The sequence below is a fragment of the Calonectris borealis genome, chromosome 6 (genome assembly GCF_964195595.1).
Source record: "Calonectris borealis chromosome 6, bCalBor7.hap1.2, whole genome shotgun sequence".
Classification (NCBI taxonomy): Eukaryota; Metazoa; Chordata; class Aves; order Procellariiformes; family Procellariidae; genus Calonectris; species Calonectris borealis.
The window spans coordinates 22,868,245-22,889,311 of record NC_134317.1 but is presented as its reverse complement, the minus strand read 5'-3'; the positions used below and the strand labels follow the sequence as shown (position 1 = coordinate 22,889,311).

Sequence of the window (21,067 nt, the reverse complement as noted above, 5' to 3'; positions counted from 1 at the left end):
TCTAAGTGCACGTTTAAAGGGAAAAAAATTGCTGAACTGAGTTAAATTCTATTGCCAAGTCCCTTTCTATCTACCTATCTATCTGCTTGTCTCTGTCTCTCTCTCTCTCTCCCGTTTCTTATGCAATGCTCAAATCTAACAGCAATAATCACAAATTAAATGATGTTGGGTTTTGGACTCAAGGGACCATTTTACCTTCTGCTCAGAGGGGAAAAAATATGCTTAAGGCTAGCAAAAGCCATTTCAGAGAGAAGAATGTTTCCTTTTCATATGCAAAAGATAGAATATCTAAATTTAAATTAGGAGGACAACTGCCCTGAAACATCCCTTGTGAAATGCAAAAGAGCTTTATAAATAAAAAGGTACCTTCAGAACTATTTTTAATTATTATGTTTAAGCTTTTAAGTTAAAAGCCTATTACTGATGTTTTGTTAGAATTTTTATTCTTGCTGTATCAGGTTCCTTCTCCGTTCTCCTTCTTAAAGCAATTCTGAGTATCCTTCCGAAAAAGTCTCTCACTATGGCATTCTGCCTTCCCAGGGGAAAGTAAACAGATGCCTTTGGCTAAACTGCATGTATCAGGAAAACAAATGGGAAGTGGTCATTACCAAAGTCAACGAGCTTGACTCCACCTTCTGTTGTCAGAAGAATGTTGTTCCCTTTCACATCACGATGAATGATCCGGTTATTGTGTAAATGCTGAAGGCCCTATATACCAGCAGTAACAAAAATAAGTTTACTCCCTTATTTAAAAACAATTACCCTATTATTAGGGAATGTAATGAAGACAATCTGCACATACTCTATAGAAACATCTGTCCACTGGATTACATGCTTGATACAACCCCTGCTGCTATAATAGCCCGCATAATATTGTCAACATTACCATACTTTATAAATGGAAAATGTATGTATGAGATGAGTAAATTGCACCCTCTGCTGTCATTACAAGCCCAATGAACATCCTTACCAAGAGAGCACCATACAAGATGTATGAGATTATAGCTTCATCCAACCATCGGCCACACTTCAGCAGGCCTTTGACAAGCTCTGTGACAGAACCTCCATTGCACAGCTGTGAAGGGGAGAGTTGAGAGCGGGGAAAAAAGCAAGACCAGTCCTCAGTCACCCAATATACTTTTTTAGGCTGTAAATACCTACCGTGCAAAACTGCACAAAACTGCAAAACACAAGTCTGGGAACAACTAGATTTTTACCTTGCAATTATTTATATTGTCACCGCACCTTAGAACATATTTTATTAGCAATGTTAATAACAAATCACATCAGCCTGGTGGGGGGAGGGAAGTCAAAACCGAAGATTATAAAGTGTAATTTATAAAATGTAACTAAAAATCAAAATATTATGAACAGCACTGTGTTTTGTTGTTAAAAGAGGATTTATAAGTCCAATTTACATTATTTGAATATTTTCACCATAATACGTGCATTGTCTTTTTGAAAAACTGCTTTTGTGCAAAGAAAAGGCCAGACAGAAAAGATTGATGCTCTTGATAACTCGGAGGCAACAAATTACAGTCATTTTAAACTTTCACTCCATCAATGCTCCTGCTGGCAGGCAATATAAAGTAGACAGAAGCCATATCTTTATACTCAGATTTGATGGCATGTGCTGCCAACAACTGAGATGAAACATCCTGATCCAGAAAAGCAGCTTCTTGCAAGCATTTCCCACTAATGGGCTGCCATACATCAAAAGAGGAGGAGAAAAAGTAAAATTAGAATCTTTGTAAATATGTTTTCACCCACACCATTAGTTTACTGTCCATGCCCTTCTAAGCAGCTATTCGCCTCTTTCCTTTCGCCTCTTTCTCTGTCCTTTTCTTACTTTAATATTCACAGTTGTTTGACAAAAAAAAGATGGGAAAATTGATTGCCTTCCTTTCATTGAATTTTCCCCTCTAGACTTGTTTTTGTAGCCAGCAGCTGTACCAACGTTTCTGCCATACAGAAATCACATGCATTTCAACACAAGTTCATTTTACGTTATCAGTATTAGTTTAAAATACTACAGCATAAGTCAGGAGAATGGTATGAAAACAGGAGTTCTACAAACTCTCAAGTTTTGCATCTCTCAAATAGCTTTTATGAATTGTGTATCAGTTCAAACATTAATTTCTGTGATATGTCGATGTTTTCCTTCATTTATTACTAACTTCCCCTTGCATCAAAAAATTTCACTAGACTAAAAGTGAAAACTAAAATTCATGGAAAGGACCATATCGCATGATAAACAAGACATCCTTTATGTAAATAAGTTCCTGAAGCAAAATTTCATCACTGAAAATTGATGAGTTCTGCAGGAATTTGACTTTACCTTTTAATTCATTAGTAGAATTTTTTTTTTTTTTTAAATCAATTAGGTGGGTGCATTCAGCTCAATATCAATCATCAAATGTATTTACAGGAGAACTTCATTATCTCGCGAGAGAAAGTGCATGTTTTTCTTTCCATGCTTAACCCTCTGCTGACAAACCATTAAGTCAAAGATTTTTGATAAACAAAAAGCAATAAATGCTTTCATTGCACTAAACGTTCTATTGAGACAGGCTGTACTAAACTTATCTCTGGCCTGCAAATAAAATATAGAAACGCATGCCCTCACTTCAAAAAAAAACCCAAGCTGGTTGTGACTGAAAAATTATACAGACTGGCAGCTGTTTGGTAGCATATGTTAAATGAATGACTGACTCTGAAAATAAATATATCCCACAAACACTATGCAGCTGTCAGTGACACTGTTCTTGACAGTCAGCAAAGATCTGGCACAAAATGAACTTGCAAACTTCATTACCATTTTATTCCTAATGGTAATACTTTAAAAAGTGGGCTGTTGCACATTTAGATGGAAGAGTAGGGAAGCTTGCTTTACAGATGTCTGTGCTACACCTATCCGAGAATACCCTTCCTCATCCTAGGCATTTATCAAAATAAGGTCCTGCTTGTAGTGAGTAAAGATGGCAAAATTGTGCCTACAGGAAAAAAAAATCCACCTTTTTATGACAAATTTTGGAAGTCACATATCCAATGAATATATTTCATCAAAGACTCAGGGATCAAAGTCTGAGGACTTTGTATATTCCCTTTTACTGAAAAAGTGTCATTAATTTGTAATATAAAAGTAACTGCTATGCATACATAAATTTGCATGTAAATTCCAAGGCAAAAAATAGTTTGCCTTGTCTGGTAAATTTATCCATATAATGAAAACATAATTTTTTTAAAGTCAAATTTCCTTAAAAGTTTGGATAATGTGCACCAAAAAACACCTGAAATGAACAGACTTAATTGATAAGGTCTGTACAAACACCTAACTCTCCCAAATTCTATATTCAATTTTGTTACATAGAATATGTCATGATTTTGCTTTACAAAATTTTGCTATATGGAATACCCCATGTGATGCATCTGTCAGATATGCAACACTTGTATTAAAAAAGAAAACACATGGGAAACCAAGCCCAAACTCAATACAAAGCCAGCAGGCATACAGTAAAAAACACCACCAAAACAAAAATACTAAAGCTCCTTTTTTAATAGTTACCAAAATTTAAGATGAAACACATCCAAAAGTTTTCATTTAAGCTGTGTAATTCTGCAGTACATAGAAGTTAGATGTATTGTTGGGATTCCACAACTTGAAGTGGAAATAAAGATTCCCTATTCTGATTCCAGTCACCATTCAAGAACAGGGAGTGGAATTTCTAAAATGATCAGTAATTAAAAAGTGAATGCTAACTTTTACCGGCCTACTTATAACAGAGAGAAATGTTTGAATGGTCTGTTACTGCTTATCAGTCTGTGCAAAGTTCTGTATCAATTAAGCCTAGAAAACATCTAGAAGAAATCCTCATCTTTGCAACCATCTTCGGCAGTCACTTAACTGGCAACAAGACCACTCAAATACATTTTTCATTGCAAGAATACTGATTGCCACTGAACAAGAAGAGTTAATAGAAGGCATTTCTGCTGCTAGGTTTTCAACAACAACCAGCCTCTAGTATTAAATTACCATAAAACAGACTTTCCCATTACATTTTCTCTGTTCACTTTTGCAATAGGCAACGTTTGTTAACTGTCCTCCATGTTACTGCTTCATCATCTTTTGCATTTCCCTCAAGTGCTTGAGCTCTCTATAAGTTTAAAGAAATGTCTTATCTAATGTTTCCTCCAACATGAAAAAAAACAAGCTGTTTTTAGACAAACCATTCTTATCAAAAGGATTTGCTTGTTTTGGAGGCAGAATGTACCAACTTGATCAGAAATAAAATGCAAGGACATTCCCTATTAAACAAACTTTAAGTTTGGATGTTTCAACAGTAGGCTACCACACATCATCTATCACCAGGCCTTTGATTAATGGCCCCAACCAGAGAATCATGAAAGCCTGTGACTCTTCTAGCAATAAAAACCAGAAACCCAACAACATTTGCTAGTTAAGATGTATCAAAATGTTTTTACCTCAAGTACTAGCCAGAGCTGTCCTCCCACATATTGATCTGCTTTGTAAAACATCCCATAAAATCTAACAACATTAGGATGATTGGGAAGAAACTGCAAAATATTATATTCTGCTTCAATTTCTTCATCTACATCCTAAATAAAAAACACAAACACACAGAACATATAAACACAGTAAGTCCATACAAAGCAAGAACAAACTCTCATGGATAAAAAGAACCATTTTTAAATTAGTTTGTACTTTTAAATGATTTTACTTTAATGCAGCTGAAAGTACTCACACAATACAGGAAATTTAATCCACATCAAATTCATGCCACTTTTGCTTTTTTTACATACAAAAACGTGAAGTCTGTGTAAAGCAAGCAGTTGTTTTTCAAGGATTCCTTTAGTGCATAATATACTTATCCAGAAAAGTAAAAATTATACTTAACTTTGCTCAGTTGTCTAAATAAGAAATTTACACAGGTATTATTTTCTAACCTGTTTTTAAACATGCATATTTTTAATGTGTAAGCTAAATGTCAACACACGAACCTTTGCTTCATGCTTTTTTCGATGGTCATCAGATTGGACCAAACAGAGAACAATTTCACAAAACCTCAAAGGAGACATCATTAAAAACAAAGACATTCTTATGAGGAAAGACATGCACCAGAAACAATTAAAGAGAGACAAAACAAAACCCGTGAAATAAACAAATGTTACTAAATATTTGTTAATGAAAGAATTCTGTGACAATTAAAAAATTCTGTGGCTGTTTAATATCAGCACATAGGCCAGAACTCAGAACAGTACTTAAGCACTGAATCTTTCCTTGTTTCTGCACAGACTGTGACTATTAGAAAATTTAAGCTCTTACATGCATTTTCCTTTTTTTGCATTTTGCTAAAAAGGATATCATCTGATTTATTACCTTCTTCAGATTTATACAAGAGAAAACCAAGATGAATTTCAGTAGTGGTAGATGACAGAAATGTAACATTTTTTAGTAAATATTTTAGCCCAGCTGACATGATCAAACTCCAGCTTGATCAAACCTGAGCAGCTGCCAATTAAATCTTCCATTGAAAACTAGGGCCTTGGTTCTCAAGGGACACTAGGCATTTAATACCCACTAAAACTGGAGCTGGCACAGAACTACCTCTGAGAATTTGGGTTGTGCTCTTCTGGTTTTATCTTAACGATTGCCTCGCAGTATTATCCACTTATAAAAGATAACTATAAAATATCCTAAAGTTCACAGCACTTCTGTGATGGGAAAAGTAATTCTTTTAGGGAGTACACAGAATAAAATAAGAACATTAAGATTAACAGCATTTTGTATTTTCCCTGCTATAGCAGGCCCCTAAGAGGAATGCCTCTGTGCCTTCTCATCATGCATGCTCCAAGCACAGATATCTAAATTTGTACCAGAAGAATTACATAGACCAAAGAAGGAAACTAGGCAAATGCTGTCTTCAAATAACGTACAAGATGATGAAATTGTAAGTTGCAGCTTTCAGGTGCTGGTACCAACTCCTTCTGCCAATGCATTCTGCAAAATTGTTCCCTTCAGAATGCTTTCAATATCTTACACATTTGATTTACATTTCAACTCTGTTTGAGAATTCCTTTAAATTAACAAATGAAGTTACAGTTTACTTACACTGACAGGATCCAGAATCTTTACTGCTGCCAGACTCCCATCCTTCTTATTAGCAACCTTATAGACTTTACCGTAAGTGCCTTTCCCAATAGTCTCTATAATCTCCCAGATATCTGAGGGATCAGCTAATGATTCTAGTCCAATCATACTGGAATTATATTGAAACAATCCATACAATGGCTTCCTGGAAAACAAAGCAGACACACACACAGTGGGAAGTCCTAAGTAACTCTGTACTAAAGAAGGCATCTTATGATAAAGAAATCAAATATGGTCCTAATTTGAGAAGAAATACTGATAGAATCACAAATGAAAAGCAGACAGAAAGATAAGATCAATAAATGAAGGAATGCAAAGAAAACCCTGGGGACCACTTCTCTTTACTTACTTTGCTGTGTGTATTTGCTTCAAACATTGTCCCATACACTGCATCATTCTGAACACATTTTAAGAAGTTCTGACAAAATCTGATCCCTCCCTCTACTGCACGCTCTTTTAATTTTACACAATTGGTTTAACATGGCTCATGAAATGAGGCCCTATTTCTTGTGCATTAAAAAGCCATGTCATGTTTTTAACATATTTTTGTCTAATGCTCCCTGGATAATAGCCAGACAGTAGGTATAACACCTCATCAGATCTGATATATCTACAACAGGGCTATGTACAACTAGTTTAATAAAAGTTAAGACTGGGCTGGCTGGTAACATAAAATACAAACCAACCTGATAATAGGCAACAGGTACACCACTGGGGTGACATTCTTGATTTTTGAAGATGGATCAACTAGCACCTCAAACATACACTTGAATTTTAAGGTTTGAGCATTTCTTTCTAAGCATGTCTGATATCTGCAAACCTGCTTGAAATAATTTTAAAAACCTGCTGTCTTATTTATCTCTTTACCAGTTCCAGCATCAGTGACAACCATCTGGCATGAGAAATTTAGTCAGAAAGAAATGTGAGCCTGAGTGGGGAAACTGATAAAACAATAAGGAATGAAGCAGCAGCCCTTCAATCTAATTAAAGAAAAATTGTGCTTTCTGTTCATTATAGAGAATAAAATAACCCGTGTGCAAACTTACATGCAGTGCAGGTCTGTATAGCAATATTCAAAATGGAAGCATGTGTATAAACTCATTTACATGCTTTGTTCCTTTCCAGAAGAAATTTTAAAATTCCTTTAGACCCTAAGACAAAATGTTCACATGTTGTTAAAGTAATTTACCATATAGCAGACACAAAACATGGCTGTTACCAAAGTCAGTTTAGAAGAAGTATAATCTTTTTTTAAACAATGGCAGGCACATTTAGAGAAAACCTCTATTTCCCTTCTTGGTTAAAACTGTATTTGCACCAAAGATGGTGCCAAATAATATACCAAATTGCTTTGGTCTCTTTACCAAAAAAAGGCAAATAAAAGAAGGAAAGAGAAGGGAAGGGGAAAAAAAAGCTAGAGTCAATGTCATTTATATGTTGTGGGTCAACAATGTAAGTTATTAGGACAGTTTCTCACGACTTGGATCCAATACAGCATGCCGCAAATAAAGAACAGTATTCTGAACACATACAGATAGCACCTCAACAGAGAAGCAGGTCAGGTGAAAGACTTCTCTGAAATCAGTGAACAGACTGTACTACATGCACCGAAGACAGCAGCCACAGACATGTAGCTCCTGATAAGCTAACCTTAAGAGCAAGGTTTGCTTGCAGGGTGGGGGAGTGGTGAATACAAACATAAATTGAAACAATTGCATCTCAGGTTAAAAAAAAACATATTGAACATGTGTGATTTTAATGCTTTAGGAGAAATGCTACAGATGTTCACGTGCAAAGAAACAGAGAAGAATAGACTGCAAACAGCTTTGACGTAACCTTACCAAAAAAAAAAAAAAAAAAAGACTGATATTTATTTCACTGTCGCTATAACAACTACCCTATCACACAGATTGTACAGAAAATGATGCATGGAACTCTCTGTATGGATGTAATATTTATTATGATGCCTCCCTCCAAGCAGCTGTTGTGGATAAATATGTTTTTCCTTAAAACAAATCAAAACAACCTAATGTCATTGCCTGCTTTTGTTCTGATTAATAAGTAACCCTTAAAATGGTGTCTCCACATTTTTGAAATACATTAACATTTCTTTATACCAGAAAACAATGTTGACAAAATAAAATCTAATGCAAAATTGTTACAGATGGAGTCCTGGTGGAGGACTGAAGAAAAATTTTAGTAAGTGAGCACTTCTATGCATTGTGATAACAAGGCAGCATTTACAGGTAGCATGTTTATGCATTACATGGAATCAGATTTGCCAAATATGTACCATTCTCTGCTTAAACTAAACACACCTGCTTAAACATACCTTTTCTGCTTAAACTAAAACAACCTCTTCTTGAACTCAAGCAATACATATCTAAATGAGGTTCTACATTTGCCACCAGTGAAAGTGCCCATTGCACACAACATAGCAACCCTTTTGACATTCCTATGACAGATTTGAATGTTTTACAGTACAAAAAAGCAAAAGAACGGTATCTGCTATTATCATCAATATTGTAAAATCCGGATTTCTTTTTTAAAACACAAAATGTAAACATTAAAGGAAAAAGCTGAAGTTGTAAAGTGAATTTGCACTTTTCTTTTTCTATTTCCTGACTTGCTGAGCTTCAGAAAATAAAATGCCCTTGTTTTAACAAGGGCTGCCATTTACTTTTTATTTCTACAGTGAAAAGTTACATACAAATGCAACCACTTTTACAACAACCCCATATTCAGAAGACCTTAACACTAAAACGCTGAAGCTGAAATTTCTTTAGGAAGAAATTTCTCCTTTCACTCCCCCCACATCAGGCCTCACACCTCTCTGAGCTTTGAAATGATGTACAGAGTGGCTTCTAGCTGTGAAAAACTTAGCAATGCCCTCCCCAGAGGGAGCCTCAACCTATTAGAGACCTTCTGATTACAAGTATTTCATTATTTCTGCCACCAGCTGCAGAAAACTTCTCAGTGGTTAAATCTGTTCCATGCAGGCAAGCAAAATAGCCCACACCAGATGATGAAAAATTACACTTTGAAAAATTAGCTCTACTGGATGGGGAACATCTTACACAAAGCTATTTGGGACTGCACACACTTACGCCATTTGAGGAATGACTACATGCTATCAACAAGCCCATAGCACTCTACCAAACCCTGTTTTGCATACTTGGGAAGAGACAGAATGCAAAGTAAAAGTAAGGACAAGTTGATGGAGTCTAGTCAAACTGCTCTCAGGCTGAAATAAGGACAAATAACATGATTTTTTTGTAAGGCAGAGATAACATACAAACTTAAAATAAATCTTGTAAAAGTTAACCAACCAAGACAAACAATAGAGTAAGACAAAACATTATTAACAGGCTTCAGACATTGACAGGGTTTCTTTATCCATGAAAAGAGATATTCTCCATCAATAAAGTAAATTTCATGGGTTTCTTTGTAACACCTGGATTTTTCTATCTTGAAAACCTTTAATAGTCAGAACAAATTATGTCAGACCAGGCATGACAACTTAGATGGCAGTCAGGCAAATGTGCAAGTAACATTTATCTACATTTAAAGAAATTATTTCTCTGTAAGATCAATATCAGAATCAATGATTGCATATTATCACCCCTTAACAGTATCCCTAACACAAACAGACTACATGTATTGTTTGATATAAAAGATAACGTAAAAGAAATATGGGTTACGGACAGTGCACAATTCATTTTTCCCTCTGTGAACTACAGCCTCCCAATTGTATTCCATGGCTCTAAATAGCCTCAAAATAGCCATCTGGAAAATTATGTGGTGTCCTAGAAGTTCTACTGTGATCTTCACTTATGTTGTGAAAACAAAACAAAAAGCCAAACCCTATATAGAATAACTACATGCAAATTTTTTTACAATACAATTACTTCTGGAATAAAATCAGCAACTTTTTCTTACAAATTTATTATCACAGCTATCTTTCTCAGAAATTATAGGGACAAGAGGGACTCATAAGCAAGAAATATTTCAGTGCCAGAAATAGCTTTACAATTACTGTTCTATTTTCAATACTGCCTTACTCAACTTCAACAAAACAGTGATTTGCCTATTGCCTTCCAACACGCACCCTTTTCCAGCTCACAGTAAAATGGGACATTCGTAGAGGTTTTGAAATTAGTAAGAGCCTCACTCCAGCCTGGTGCTTTCTAACAGTCATGGTATACAGAACTAGACAGTTTTGAATTCTAATGTAGCTGGTAGGGACATAATAGCAATATCAGTCAATACTAGTGAAACAAAATTGAAGATACTGTTTCCATATGAACAATTAATGCACAGGGCTAATTTTTGCAATGTTCTATTTGTCTAACCCCTCTTGTCTCTCTTGTGAAACAGCTGGATTATACTCTTCTGGCATCTACACATACTGTGGAAGAATAAAAATGTCATATTGAAAATGAAGGTATTTCACGATTTGTACGGAGCTCAATATTGCTTCTGTACTAAATGAATAACTCATAGATAGAAGAATTCAGAAGGTAAAGTTGACATTATCAGCTATGGCTTCACCCAGCCATGACAGCCCCTATTCTGCTGGCTAGTAATGGTCACACCCAGACAGCTACCTAAAAAGCAATTGTTAGAGGAATTAATGAACCACCGAAAGGCACAAGAAAATCAATAGTCAGAACAGCTTCCTCTGCTAGTCTCCTCCTGCTGTTTCTCACTGGCTAGGTTAAAACAAAGAGGATGTCAATATCTTGAAATGAAGCCTAGAAAAGAATCCATCAACACACCATCCTATAACTGTTCTCAATTGGTCTCAGAAAGAGAGACTGCAGAATGTGATGTGCATAGTTCTTTCCGGGATAAAGGTCAGTGATGGAAGGAGATGAAGGACAAGGATAAAAGTATGTTTAAAAGCTGTTATTGATGCTATACAACTTACAAACAAAAAGAACCATATTTTAACTGATCACATTGTTTCACTAGGCCAACATAAGGGAAAAATAGGACAATCAGGAATAGAACTGCTATTATTTATAGATGAAAGGTAGATCTCTGAAAACACTTCTGCTAAATACAGTTCACAGAACTCTGTTGAATATACAAACTATGACACTCTCCACCAAAATGGAGATGGAGAGGATGTAACTGCGAAACATGTTCTCCCTTTCCACATACTCCAACTTTTTTAACTTTTTACTAATTGTGCTTACATATGCTCTCTTTCTCTACATAAGTCCTCTAAATTCAGGAATATCTTTGTTACTTTCTTTCCTTCTGCTTCCTTTATATGGATGGACTAGAGAATCTAAGCTTTTAGACTTGTAATATCAGCCACAGGGCCAGAATAGAGTGATAACCAGTGGCAACGGATTGTGTTTGAACACTAGTTCTGAGGAAAGCGTTGCTCTCTTGTCTTGTTTATGCTTCCAGTTCATCACAGCACGAAACACAACCCCATTCCTAGGATCAACTGTAATAAACTGCCCACAAAACAACTTGATTTTTGAACACTTCAGTCAAACGGTGAAAATTTCACATCACCACTCCTAAACCAGTTCTGAACCACAAGCATTTGTAAGATTATAATCTTAATACAAATTATTGGATCAAATGTTTGAGTCTAAACCAGAAAACTCTCCATTAATATCCTGGAAAATGCATAGTAGGAAAGATGTATATGCCTAGTCCAGGCAATCCAGTTGCATGTTTTCATTTAGATTCATTGCATCATAATCTGTTGCATTACAAATTTTTATAAGTAAACTCCTATTGCACCCTTATATTTTTGAGTAAAGCATTAACCGTTGTCCAATAATGATTGATCATTTCTGTATTATTCATATAAATCAAACAGAAGACTACTCTGGGTGGGCAAATACGTCCTCGCAATCAGCCAGTTGCATAAACAAACAGATCTAGGATGCGTGTAGACAAAGGTAAAGTACAGCTTGGCCCCTGACCAGCTCCCCTGCAAATCTAATGCTCTTCTTACTGGGTATGCATTTTCAGTCTTTTCTGAAGGCCTGTGTCAGATCAGAAGGCACTGCTGACTCTGTTGATGAGTCACAGAGAAGCTATTTTACTCCAGAACTATTTAGCACCTCATCCTGCAACTCCCAAGCAAGTGCCACAACACTCTTGATAAACTTCCATCTTCCACGGGGTCCAGGTAACACTACTGGCACCTTGGGTCCTTTATAACTGCATCTCCCTCAAAAATCAGGTTTCTTCTGCTTCCCAGGAATTCATTCTGAAGTTGCTTCTCTCTTAGCACAGACCCATGGCTTCGTGTCATCTGCTGTCTACAACAGTCATACCAGTTTGCTTCACCTCAAGCCATTTTCTAGTTGAATGGGACTTGCAAACAGTGTAACATTAGCCTTAAAGAGATCTGCTTAGCATGCACAAAACCGGGCCACTTTAAGTTAAACACTGCCTCAATCTACTGCATAATCAAGAACACAACATGCAACCACTGGGGTTTTCTAGAGTACGAAGGTCTTAAAGATGAGGGTGAACTCAAGCCACTCCATCTTTTTTAATAAAAGTGATCACTAGTCCTTCAGAAAGTTTCTTGGTGCTTTGATTCTTCTATCTAATCTTCATTGATGTCAATGGTATTATATTAGTAATCAAATTTCTTCCTGTTAGAATCATTCAATCCCACTAATTTTCATAGGATTTCATAGATGCAACATGCTTTATTCTGGTTTACCGTAGCTGAACTTCTCTAATTGAATATGCACAAAAGCTGAAATGTAGCTAGATTTGTAAACAGTAATTCACAAAACTAAGAAAGCCACAAAACAACTTGTTTCATGAGCAGTAAAACTAATGAATTTGATAAATCTGCATCTTTTTAATTTACTACCATCATAACAGTTATCATTCTTTCTTTCCTCTGATACCCCCAAAAGACAACATCTGCTGTAGCTAAGCTGGAATTGTTAGCACATGGATGGAACAACCAAAGCAGAATGTATCAAGGACAAAATTCAACCTGTAACCCCCTCAGAGGGGACACTGCTTATGGTTCATTCCTCTAGCCTGACACAGATTTTTATGAAAACTGTAGGAACTTATTTATTTGAGGGATTTCTACTTCTCCGTCAAATCTGGATGCAATCTTCTGTGAGAAAGGATTTTCTCACAAAACTTCAAAAGACTGTTTCATTAAGGTTCAACATAAATATCCTAAGATCAGTGTTGACATTGGAAGTTAAGGAAAAAAAATGGTCAAGCCAAGGCATATAAAGATTGCGTAATTCTCAGAGATGACTAGTAAAGCAAACCAGCACTTCTCACTAACATGCAAGAAATATATTTTTCTTCTGTTTTCACAAGATTAGCAAAATGTATTATTAACGGAAAATGACATTTCCAAGGTTTCTGGGACCTACTGTGTATTTAAGAAAACCTATAATGGAAGCTGGGACCATCAGAGAAAATTCAGTGATGAAAGACTGAATGCTTTGCTGCGATTCAAATTATTGCAAAAAATCACTTCCTGCACATGCTAAACCCAGTGTTTTTGCAGAGTTGTCTTATCCTGTGAGGTAAAGGGTACCTTGCTACTAACATAGAAATCAACAGAAACTTCTAGTGAAGCTTTGAGTACCACTGAAAATAAAGCCCCTGATCATTCATGAGGAACTCTAATACGTTTCATTTGTTTGACCGCTAATTAATCAGTTCTATATCTACAACTCCGAGGACCAAATGTTGAATAAAATTATGGACCTACTCAGTTACCATGATACAGTTCATAATTATTACATTATAAATGTAATAATGAAAACCAGAAAGACCCAGAAAATATTAAGCAGAAATTATTATCCGAGACCAGATCCAAATATCTGAAAGCCAGTTAAGATCAACAACTCAAACAGTAAGTTCTAAGCAGTGGCATTTCTATTGCAAAAATGCTATTTCTATTAGCCATCTAAATAGAATTCCAACAAGCAAAATACATTAAAGCAGTTACAAATTACTAACAGCTAACACATCAATTTCATCTCAGGCTGGGAACTCAGTGCTAAAATGAAGTTTATAATCCCATGAGCCCATTCAGTTATAAACTGCAGGTGGCAAACCAAGTGACTACAAGCTACAGTCCCCATGTGTGTAAAATCAATACCTGAGAAGGTTTTCTCCGCCTCCTTTGGCAGCAATTTAACAGGGCAAACAAAATGCATGTGTTAGTGTTAAAATGGAAGGATGAAGGGCTATAACAGAAGGATGACCCTTAGACCAAAACCAGGCTCTCCACTGCAGTCTAATCAGAAAAGCTTGATATGCTTTGTGTACAGATGAGTAAAAAGAAATCTAAGACATTAGAGTTCTGGGTAGAAAATAACTGCAAACCTACATTAGCAACCTATTTTCTGAAGCCAGCTTATCTTATATTGGATTTTTGTCCCGCTAAGGATATCGGAATTTTTCAGGACTCAGATAGCTTCCTCACAGGGAGCATTTGTATCGGTCAGTGCTGCACAGAACTGTGTGTTCTGCGTACTGGTTCCCATGCCCAGTACTATAGAAAATGCAGTGTGTGTTAGCTTAAGATGCTGTCATGAAGGGTAAAGATAAACTAGTTCAATCCTAGCAGCTTTGCTTCGTTAATACTAAAGATCATTGTGACACTAATTGATCCTGAGCCTGATCTATTTATGAAGTCTTTTACATGCAGGAGCTGAAGAATTAAAGCCACTGAATCATTCACAGAGAGTGAGCAGCAACTGCTTAATTTTTTGAAGGGATCTTCCTATTGTTTCGCAATGTACCTTAACTGTATAATGTAATCAATCATAATTCATTACTATAGTTCTCCAGTATTACTTTTACAGCAGTTTTATTCTAATGAGGATTTTTAATAAGAACACTCTCCTTTATCCATAAGAAAAATAATAATAAACTGTTAACCATGATACAAAGAACATCTCTTAGTGCTGACAATGACTCTTGCTTAAGATGAAGTATTTTCATCAACGAGCTAGTTGTTATGCATTACCAGCATGTGTGCAGTAGCCTAGCATGACACCAATTTGCATAATTTCTCTTCTCTAACAGGCTTCAAAAATAATAATAGGCATAAGAGAGGGAATCCATTAATTTTAAACTTCCTTCAGCAGCTATCTTCATGGAGCAGTTACCAAAATAACCTTTAAAGAATTAAGTTTAATGAATTAAAAATGTATTATTCGGGTTATGCTATCTGGGCCTATAACCATCTAAGTTGAGTTCAGTAAGAAAGACCAAGGCAAATCCACAAGCAATTGGCTTGACATCTTCCCAGCCAAAAAGACTGACAAAAAGGGGCAGGACAATGCTAATATCCACTGTTAATTACTGAACTTGAAAATCTGTTAGGGATTTTGGGGTACAGGTAGGTAAAAGAAAAGGACAGATAGTGATACACATAGAAGCTACTCGGAGCTGTTATACGTTATTTAATAATGCCTTAATCTACAGAGAGGAACAAAAATAACTTTGTTTTTTGCTGATCTGAACCCAAAAAAGACCTTACCATTTGTTAATATTTAAGGCAAGCAGAAAGATTAATGTGTTAGCAAACTCTGATGGGAAGCTAGTTTCAGGAAAAAAAAAGTGAAAATAGCTTTCCACAGTATAATATAATAACTGATGGACCTTTTCTTATCTTCATGACTTATGCATTTGTATATTCTGACTTGCATAGCAAACAACATTGCTGCAGTACTCTGATTCTCTCGGTTATTCATCCGTTAAAAAGTCTGACTTTGTAACTTCGAAGAGTAATTTAGACCTTGGTACACTTTACTATACATTCTGCTATATGGTCATCAAGAAGAAAGATCTGATTTGTCTTTATCGCACAAGGGAAGATGCCTGAAAGTCTACACAATTCACATACAAGCCTAATGTCCACACTACCAAAGTACTCAGCTACCCCATTGAGGGAAAAGGTACAAGGACCCCAGGAGAAACAACAGATGCCAATATGGACACAAGCAAAAATTCTCAGAGCTTGCTCCCCCCAGGTATTTCATGCTGAGAAGCACTGATCAATTTCAATTCCTACTGATTCAGGGGATTTGAGGGAGATTAACACCTCCAAGAGCTGTGATCTTGAAGAGAGAACAATTTAATAACAACAACAACAAAATTGTCCATGAACTTTCAGAATAGAATTTAAACACAGATTAATTAACAAACTGGCCTCTTTTTCCAGATTAACTCTTGGGCTGCTGCAGGTGCTCCTGAAGAAAGTTAAGAGACTGCCTGAACTTAATTTACAAAGAGAAAACATGACACGTAAGGGTTCTGTACCATGCACTGGGTACAGTAACTATGACCTGGAATAACCAGCCTTTAGCAGTTCATTAGCAGCTACTCAGTTTTCTTTTACATACTGTTCAGTTTATGGAACAGCTCTGTGTTCAACACTGGGGGCTTTCAGAACTTGAAAGAGGAAAACATTTCGATACCATTCAATAAACCAAAAAAAGAGAGAGAATAGATAATATACTTGTATGTCACCACAAGCAACACTGAACTGAGAAATCAGTTAAGGCTTTCACATAAAAATAAGTAAATTAGACTCTACACACAATATGAAGCAGGATCTACAGCACTATGTTTGCATCAAATTTTTAACAATGCTTTAACCTACAGACATTACGTTCTATCACGTCATATAGCAATGGGTCATTTTTCCTCAGTGAGGATAACCTCTGCAAAAAAAAACCAGTTCCCACCTCTCTGTTTAAGCAGAGAGTACCTACTAAAATAAATAATTTTTTTTTCACTACCGCAGAAATCATATTTTATACATACTTCAGGTTCTCCATTTACAAATTGGACAAACTAGTACCTTTCAATAGTAATACCTTGTACTGAAAGATGTCTCCTACATCGGCGTCCCCAGCTACATCTCTCTGAACATTACAGCAATATTCTGTTGCAAGAGCCCTCACAGAAGTCTCATCAGCTATCCCCAGGTAGCAGTGCAGAGGCGACCCCCCGGATTGCTATGTTTATAAGTGTCCCTTGAAGCTCAGAGCACATGCATTTTGGCTTCTGTTGTTGGACACAGTTTTGTGGACCAGCTCAGCTAGCCACAGAGGTATGCTGGCAGCTTGTTCTCCAGTGCCTTGAAACCCTCCCTCTGAGCTCCACAACACAAGGGTATTTTTAAAGATGTGTGAGGTGAAATAGATATACGCATAGACTTAACAGGGTTTCTGAAAACCCCTTTACTTTAGCTATTACAAGGAACATAAACAAACAGTCAAAACAATAAACATCTTGTTTTAAGACTTCACTGTCTCAGCTTCCTGACGTCTCAAACTCTTTCAGCTTCTAACTCACTATAACCAGGAGTCCTCAATCTCTTCTTTCAAGCTTGCTCTTCTTTTCCAGGTCGTTCCTCCTGATCTGTGCAGCGAGCACCCTTTTTGTGGAAAAAGAGTCTGATTTTCCTTTAAAAAGCCTGATAAGAATCCCCTTCTTTTAATCTTCCAGCCTTCCTTGTTAGGTGGTTCCTCTTCAAACCCATTATGTGACCAAAACCTCCCACTGAAGTCTAGCCTCCCAGTTTAAGTTTAAAGATTGATAACTGGCTTGTCACATAGAGTATTCAATCCTTTATTGAATGCCATTCACTCATCAAAATTTTTATTTTTCCTCTTTGTTAGCTTTTGGCAAGTGCAAAGTTTATTTCAACCAACATACAGAAGCAGAAGTACATAGACATGGCAAATACACCCCCATTCAAAATGATGCTTGTAGTCTGGTAGACTTACACACAGAAACTTCCCAATATCAAACAGAAATCATATATTGAATACAGATCCCCTAAATTGTCCCAACTGTCAATATACTTATATTATATGCACATTTCTGGAAATAGATTTTCTTACATCACTACTAGTCACACAATGGAAGGTTTGTTACCCAGCTTAGAACAGCAATGGTTGCACCAAAAACATACTCACTTGAGGGTGTTCCAGCAACACAATATATTGCGCTGCTTTTTTGGAAATTGCCATATCTGATTTATATCCTTGTGGTATCAATTGTACAAAGGTAATTTTCTATAATGAATTATTTATTTCCTGTTGTAATCAGACATCTGAGATAAGTAATAAATATTTATATGTCCAGTTAATTCACTAATGAAAACTGACCTAATTCTAAAAATGGGATGCTATCTTAGAGGCATGCTGACCTAACAGTCTACTCAACCTTTACATTAGTGAAGGCAACCACCGTATGGGAAGCAACTAACAGAAGCTGGAAGAAACCTGATCTTGAAAGCATGATATAGGAATAGGCGAAGGTATTAGGACAGAAGAATTTTGTGCATACCCTAGAAATATTATCTCACTTTTCTCTATCTCTCATTTCCCAATTTGTAAAATTTGCGATAACGTCCTTTACCCTGATACTCCTTTGCAATCCTTGGGCTTCTCACTAGCATCTCCCCTTCAGCAATGGAAATATTTCTTCTTCTTAGGCTCTGAGTTACTGGCTTGTGCATTGCTCTGTGCAACTCCACTATCCTTTACAGCCTCTAAGAAATGTTTTGAGGTGCTGGCTGCCTGAGAGTAGTTCAGTACCATCTATAGATTGCAAGAGCCTATGGGCACAAATTCCTTGAAGTTAGCTGGCTGTACTGATATCATCCCTCACTCAAACCAGGTCAACGTAAATGGCTAATAAAAGGGTTTATTTACTACATCCACAATAGACAATGCAGTTTACCAAGGTTTATAAAGTCACAAGAGAATGGAAATTAAAAGAAACAAGTCTACATCCATCTAGACTCAGATCAGCCTTGAAGGGTCTTCTTATCTAATAAACTCACAGCTCTTTTTCAGCTCATATGCCCCTCACAGAAGGAATCCTACTTTGGCAACCATTTTTGCTTTATAATCCCCATCTCTGGGGCAATTCGCCTTTGTCCACTCTCCTAAAACACAAACTACCAGTCATTTATCCAAGAAGGGAGTAATCTGTTCCTCCATCAAACTATTGCCTGCCACCTTCTAGAGAGGCTGATGGCTTCAGGCCTGATGTGAAGAGTCTCATCTGCCCCGTAACACACTTTAGTGATGTCCTGGTTTTGGCTGGGATAGAATTAATTTTCTTCCTAATAGTTGGTATAGTGCTGTGTTTTGGATATAGTATGAGAATAATGTTGATAACGCACTTATGTTTTAGTTGTTGCTAAGAAGTGTTTACACTCATTAAGGATTTTTCAGCTTCCCGTGATCTGCCAGGTGCACAAGAAGCTGGGAGAGAGCATAGCCAGGACAGCTAACCCAACTGGCCAATGGGATATTCCAGACCATGTGATGTCATGCTCAGTATATGAAGTTGGGGAAAGAAGAAAGAAGGGGGGGACGTTTGGAGTGATGGCGTTTGTCTTCCCAAGTAACCGTTACCTGTGGTGGAGCCCTGCTTTCCTGGAGATGGCTGAACACCTGCCTGCCGATGGGAAGTAGTGAATGAATTCCTTGGTTTCCTTTGCTTGCGTGCGTGGCTTCTGCTTTACCTATTAAACTGTCTTTATCTCAACCCACGAGTTTTCTCACTTTTACTCTTCTGATTCTCTCCCCCATCCCACGGGGGGAGTGAAAGAGAAGCTGTGTGGTGCTTAGTTGCCGGCTGGGGTTAAACCACAACAAGTGATTATTCACATTTGGCTCAACTTTTCACAATCTGTTAGTCCACTGTGAAGCGTAAGATTAGTTGGAAAATGGTCAAATCTCAGAGGCAAAGCCCCTATATGTTAACATTTAGATTTTTATATATTTGTTATGTTGTAAATTAACAACCATACTTTAAGCAGACACATAAATGGGATCAAGGCATATGTCTCATTTAACTGAGTCTTTTAATAGAAGCTGCATGTGATAATAATGAATGTTGCTGGAGTTAGATACTCGTTTAGCATGCAATCCTATTTTTGAGGGATGCTGTAACAAAACACTTCCAAAGTAAGACTACAGATCCCTTGTCTAGTTCAATCCAGAACACAGGGGAAACACTGCTCTCATGAGTCTGGAAGCAGAGGTACTACTGCAAACACTAGGAAATAATGTTACAGACTATGAACACTCATCACTACTGAGAAAGGTCAGCCAGAAAAAGGCCACAAAGTACAAAGACTGGAGATTTTGAAACTGCAAATTCATGTATCTTAGCTTCAAGGGAAAAAAAAAACACCCCTCTGACAGGGACAGGTTAGAGAAAACCATGTTCTGCTGGACTTGTTCTCTGAATAATAACTCCCTCTTTCAAGGACCTCAGACCTATAGTAATTTTAGAAATGATTCACTGGCCTCCTGGGCTCCAGGAACAAAAAAGAAGGAAAAAAGAGGAGTTGTAAACCACAGTTCATTCTCACAGTACCTTCAACTACTGGATGCCAGTGAAAAATGAAGAAAAACTTTCAGATGACAGCCAGATTCTGAAGCAGTCGATGTATTTGCTAATTCAGATGTAAAAAGGAAGTACTTTGCAATGTCACAAAACCAGAAGGAATATGTATTCCATGTAAAAATGAAATCCATCAGAGGTTTGGTTTTTGCTATGTGTACAAAGAAAACACTTAAAAAATGTGGCTGTCAAAAGCTGAAGAGACAATCATGCAAGTTTATGTGTTAAATAAGTCCCTGATAACAGATCTTATCATGATCACTCAAAAGGAAACTACTGCAAAATCCAGAATTAATCCTTGACAAGGCAATTAGATTGTGTCAGCAACTGAAGTTATCCACGCCAGAATGACTCTTATCTTGAGTGGGCTGTACTCTGACATAACAAAGGTGTTCAGATGTCCAAAATATTAGGAGAAAACAGACCTGCAGCAGACAGGCATGTGAGCTCTGACTCGAGCAAGATCAGCATGTAAAACTGTTT

General features: G+C 36.7%; 1 protein-coding gene across 1 annotated transcript in view; it reads right to left on the bottom strand.

Moving 5' to 3' along the window:
* The window catches only part of MYO3B (myosin IIIB), a 188,341-nt gene extending 180,336 nt beyond the window's left edge, over positions 1 to 8,005 (bottom strand). The window contains exons 1-4 of the mRNA XM_075153187.1: positions 6,131 to 8,005; positions 4,483 to 4,617; positions 971 to 1,075; positions 609 to 708 (exon numbers count right to left, since the gene is read on the bottom strand). Of these exons, the coding sequence (XP_075009288.1) occupies positions 609 to 708; positions 971 to 1,075; positions 4,483 to 4,617; positions 6,131 to 6,379 (589 nt within the window). The 5' untranslated portion in view covers positions 6,380 to 8,005. The remainder of the gene's footprint in view (positions 1 to 608; positions 709 to 970; positions 1,076 to 4,482; positions 4,618 to 6,130) is intronic.
* Positions 8,006 to 21,067: the final 13,062 nt, after the last annotated feature.